A 5000-nucleotide genomic window follows, 5' to 3' on the forward strand; every position below is an offset into this window, starting at 1 on the left:
CGAGGCAGTATCTCACCTCCAACTTTGAAATTGGTGAGCGATCTTGAAGGAAAGAGGATCTGTGACATATGAGGAAAGCGATGGGGGGAAACGGGGAGCGCCTGTTTTCCCGGGAAGAGGGGCTAACCAAAGCCAAATACAAGGATTTTTCTTCCGTTTGTCCTCCTCGAGATGGAGACGGGCAGGTTCGTCTCCAGGCACCGCGGTTGACGATAAATCTGACGAGGAATTAATTGACGAGTGTAGCCAACGCACCAGAAATAATATAAGTCGCAAAAGAGTTTTAATTCAACTGGAACAACTCGAACTCTTAACCTTATTTACATGATGTTGCCAGTGGTTTCTAGGATAAAGTAACAAACATAATACATTAAGAGCGGAACGACTAATTACAACAATGGAAATAACGTAGGAAATACAGGTAACATAGGAAATACGAGATAAACGAAGACAGAGGACATTACCTGACGATTTGGGAATACGGCGAACGAAGTAAGATAAAGAACGTAACGTAGTTGTAACAGCTACCGAACTCGAGTAAGATACTTTACGATTTGCATAACCCGCGCGAAAGTCGAATTACTTATACGTAAACACGCGGACTGGGACTAGGCGGGGGATTGGTTACTACACCGGCCCCGAATTAGCTACTAGGTAATTCCAGCAACAAAATAACCAATTCCTAGACTACGAAGAACATACAGAAATGTGACGAAAATTAACTTAATTTAGATTACACAGTTCGCAATGTAGCAGACTTAGCCATAGAACTTGTCAGAGTTCATTAGTTCTGGACTCCTTCAAGGAGGCACAGCTTCCTGATGTCACGTCTGAAGACAGATGTGGCCGTTTTCACTCTAACGCTACGTACATGACCATGGCTGTCTGGAAATACCTCTTCAATCAAGCCCATTGGCCAGCGACCTCTAGGCGTCTTCTCGTCGACAACAAGAACCAAGTCACCGACAGCGAAGTTTCGACGAGGGACGCTCCATTTCTGCCTTGTTTGGAGTGCAGGTAAATAATCTTTCATCCATCTGTTCCAAAATGAATCTGCCAGGCATTGTGCTTGGCGCCAGCGCTTGCTATACTTGTCGTGACCTTTAAAGACATCCGGCGGGAGGCAAGAATTGGATCTCAGGAGCAGTAGTTTGCTCGGCGTCAGCGGCTCAGGATCATCTGGGTGGTCACTAAGGGGAGTCAAAGGCCTGTCGTTGAGAATCCTTTCCACCTCACAAAGAAGGGTTGACAATGTTTCGTCGTTCACCAGCTGTTCCTTTAACAGGGCACCCAAAATCTTCCGTACGGAGCGAATCATTCGTTCCCAGATTCCACCTTGATAGCTGGCCTCAGGGGGGTTAAATGACCACTGAACGTCGTTCGACCTTAGACTGTTGTAGATTTTGGCTTGTTCCAGTCGTTCCAGTGCTTCTCTCAGCTCTCGCTCGGCGCCCGTGAAATTGGTGCCGTTGTCGCTGTGTATTTCCTTGGGCTTCCCTCTGCGACTAACAAAACGCTGATATGCACAGATAAAGGAGTCTGCTTCCAATGTGTGCGCGACCTCAATGTGCACCGCCCTCATGGTAAGGCATGTAAACAAACATCCGTAACGTTTCACTTGACTGCGTCCTTGTTTGACAAAGAGGGGACCGAAATAGTCCACACCCACATGGGTAAATGGTGGATCTGTCGGAGCGACTCGTGCTGACGGGAGTGGGGCCATAATCTGTTCACCAGGACGAGCATTTTGCTTACGACAGTTCATGCAACTCGCCAAAACCCTGCGCACTGCTGAGAGGCCACGTACAATCCAGAATCTCTCTCGGATGAAGGCCAGAACTTGAGAGGGACCACAGTGCCCTTGTTGGCGATGACAATTCTGGATGATCAAATTTGTCACGTGATGTTTACTGGGAAGAATAACCGGGTGCTTCGTTTGGAATGAAACAGGAGCATTCTGGAGGCGACCTCCTACTCTTAATATTCCCTTGGCAACAAAAGGGTTCAAGTTGCGTATTGGACTAGATCGTGGAACACACTTCTTCTGGTTCTCCGACGCTTCTTGGCCTACCGCAGCTAGCTCCGCTGGAAACGCATTATACTGAACAGCTTTCATGATCACACTCTCTGCAGCAACAACTTCCCTGGCAGTCAAGGGCCCCTTAGGAATGCTGTCTGGATCCTTGTTAAGGAGGCCAACCAAATACTTCTTGAAGCGTACCAACCAGGCTATGGCCTTTCGAAGACTGTCCCAGGATGAATAGCGGGACAACAGCGGTTCCAACATTTTACCGCTGACGATCACCTTTGTTCGACCAGGGCATTTTCTGCATTCACTGTCATCTTGAGGCAATTCCGGCAACTGGGACGGTTGGTCAGACCAATGTTTCTCGTCCTTCCACAAAAACTTTGGGCCGTGAAGCCACAGCTCCAACGTGTGAAGTTCAGAACCTTTCGCCCCTCTGGACGCGATGTCGGCAGGGTTAGCACAGGTGTCAACGTGTCGCCACTGACGTGGTGTGGATTCATCGTGTATCATCGCGACTTTGTTTGCAACAAATGTGTGAAATCTTCTTGATTCGTTGCGAATGTACTGCAAGACTACGGTAGTGTCCGTCCAGTAGATCGTGTCATGTATGGGATACTCTAATTCGTTCCGAATCAGGCAGTTCAACTTCACAGCGACCACTGCAGCTGCTAACTCAAGACGTGGTATGGACACTACCTTCAGGGGAGTGACGCGAGACTTGCCAAGAACAAAAGAACAGTGCGCAGCACCCTTGTCGTCGACGATTCGGAGGTACGATACCGCTCCATAACCAATTTCAGAAGCATCTGAGAAATGATGTAACTGAACGTTGACGACTGCACCGAATCCCGGTGGCTTGAAACACCTGGGAACTGATATTGTTCTCAAACATGCAAGTTCCTTCAGCCATTCTTGCCATACAGTGGAATCTGCTTGGGAAATCTCTTCGTCCCAGCCATACTTCTGCTTACATAGGCTCTGCAACAGACTCTTGGCTGGCAGAATGATGGGCGCGACGAACCCGAGAGGGTCGTACATGGAGCTTACAACAGACAAGATTCCTCTGCGTGTGAGGGCCTTTCCTTCATCCATGATGCGAAAGTTGAAGTCGTCTGTTTCCATGGCCCACTGCACTCCCAATGTGCGTTCTACAGGGAGATCTTCCAAATCCAAGTTTACTACTGAGGGCGCTCTCTCTGTTACTGGAACGGTGGCAATTACGTTCCTGTCATTACTAAACCATTTGGTAAGCCGAAACCCTCCTCTTGACAGTAATTCTCGTAACTGGCCAGACAAACGTGCCGCCTTGTCAGTCGTAGGGACAGACTTCAGACAGTCGTCTAAATAGAAGTTCCGGTCAACAGTGGTAATGGTTTCCACATCAAAGTCGCCCTGATTATCCGAGGCTGTTTTCTTTAGACAAAAACTTGCGCAACTTGGAGACGACGTGGCTCCGAACAAGTGCACTAACATCTGGTAATCAACTGGCTCTTTGGAGAGATCATCATTGGGCAACCACAGGAACCGTAACGCATTACAGTCATCGGGAGCTACCCGCACCTGATGGAACATGCTTTCCACATCCGCAACCATGGCAACGGGTTCTTGGCGAAAACGTATGATAACGCCCAAAAGTCCATTCGTTAGGTCTGGACCTTGAAGAAGCTGATCATTCATTCAGGGAAGTGCCTTTAAACTTGGCCGTGCAGTCAAACACGACTCTCGCTTTCCCTGGTTTCTGAGGATGGAAAACTGGATGGTGGGGTAAGTACCAGACTGGTGAATCCTTCACATTTCCCTGTTCGCTACAAGGAACTCGTCTTGCGTAGCCGCTGGATACATAACCGTTAATAGTGTCTCTGTACTTCTCGAAGAGGTGAGGGTCGCGCTGGAATCTTTTCTTTAAGTAGCGCAATCTTCCGAACGCAAATTCACGATTGTTCGGGAGGTTTACTGACTTGTGCCTCCATGGCAACCCCAACTGATAGTGGCCATTCACGAGCTTCATGGAAGTTTCCATTTGCGACAGTGCTCTTTGATCTTCAACTGACATTGCAGCCTTTGAGGAGATCATAGGCTCGTTAAAGTCACTCCTAAACATGCTCTCCATTTGCCGATGAAGCGTTTCGTCGTCATGGCGAACAAAGTTCACACTGAAACAATCTCTATCACACGAACTCAGTGGTCCCATCATGGTCCAACCGAGTGGGGTACACATAGCATAAGGTTGACCACGCCTGCCACGCCTCTGATCGCATACCCAATGAGCTTCAGGAATATCGCTACCAATAAGCACAGACACTTTATCAGATTTCGCTCTCGGAAAGTCTATTCCTTTCAGATGAGGCCACTTAGCAGTATCTTTCTTAGTAGGTGGACTACCTTGAGGTAAACACAACGTATCCACTGTCCAAACTCTATCTAACACGACTTCTTCTTTCATTTGTAATCCTCGAACAGACAAAGACAACTCGAATCCCTTTCGAGTGTCAGATGCACCATTAACGGTCGCTAGTGAGAATTCCTTAGGACGGCCAACTACTTGAAGTTTCTCCATTAGACTCACATCAAATAACGTAACGTCCGAACCAGAATCCAGTAGCGCGTTTGCCACAATTGTGTTGTGCTGACCCATTCCTTTCACGACAACTGGAACGATTCTTAAACAAACATTCTTCTTGCCAGAGTCTGTAGCACCACACCGACCAGCATCCCCGGCCCCGCTGAAGGCGCCCGTTCCAGTCTCCCCGGTTCCACTGATGGTACTCGCTCCAGTCTTTTCCGAGGTGACTGCAGCATGGTTAGGAGGGGTGCTATTGTTGTTGCTCTTCTTCTTAACGTGCAACATAGTGTGGTGTTTCCATCCACATCCATTCACTTGACACATCATTTTACTTCTGCAATCTATGGCCATGTGACCGCTTCCAAAACAGTTGTCGCATAGTCTTGCTTGTCGAAGGAAGCTTTTTCT

General features: G+C 48.1%; 2 protein-coding genes across 2 annotated transcripts in view; both read right to left on the minus strand.

Annotated features, from left to right (window-relative positions):
• Window positions 1-784: 784 nt before the first annotated feature.
• LOC140932356 (uncharacterized) lies at window positions 785-3622 on the minus strand. The gene has a single exon (XM_073381972.1). It carries the CDS (start codon window positions 3620-3622, stop codon window positions 785-787), a length of 2838 nt encoding a protein of 945 aa, XP_073238073.1.
• A 76-nt stretch (window positions 3623-3698) lies between these two features.
• LOC140932357 (uncharacterized) overlaps window positions 3699-5000 on the minus strand; it is a 1560-nt gene continuing 258 nt past the window's right edge. The window contains exon 1 of the mRNA XM_073381974.1: window positions 3699-5000. This exon is cut by the window's right edge and continues 258 nt beyond it. Within this exon, the coding sequence (XP_073238075.1) occupies window positions 3699-5000 (1302 nt within the window).

Source organism: Porites lutea, chromosome 3 (genome assembly GCF_958299795.1).
Source record: "Porites lutea chromosome 3, jaPorLute2.1, whole genome shotgun sequence".
NCBI classification, from domain to species: domain Eukaryota; kingdom Metazoa; phylum Cnidaria; class Anthozoa; order Scleractinia; family Poritidae; genus Porites; species Porites lutea.

What these genes read in the sequence shown, in the direction of transcription:
- LOC140932356 (XM_073381972.1), bottom strand. Translation starts at nt 3,622, where the DNA reads ATGGTTGCGGATGTGGAAAGCATGTTCCATCAGGTGCGGGTAGCTCCC.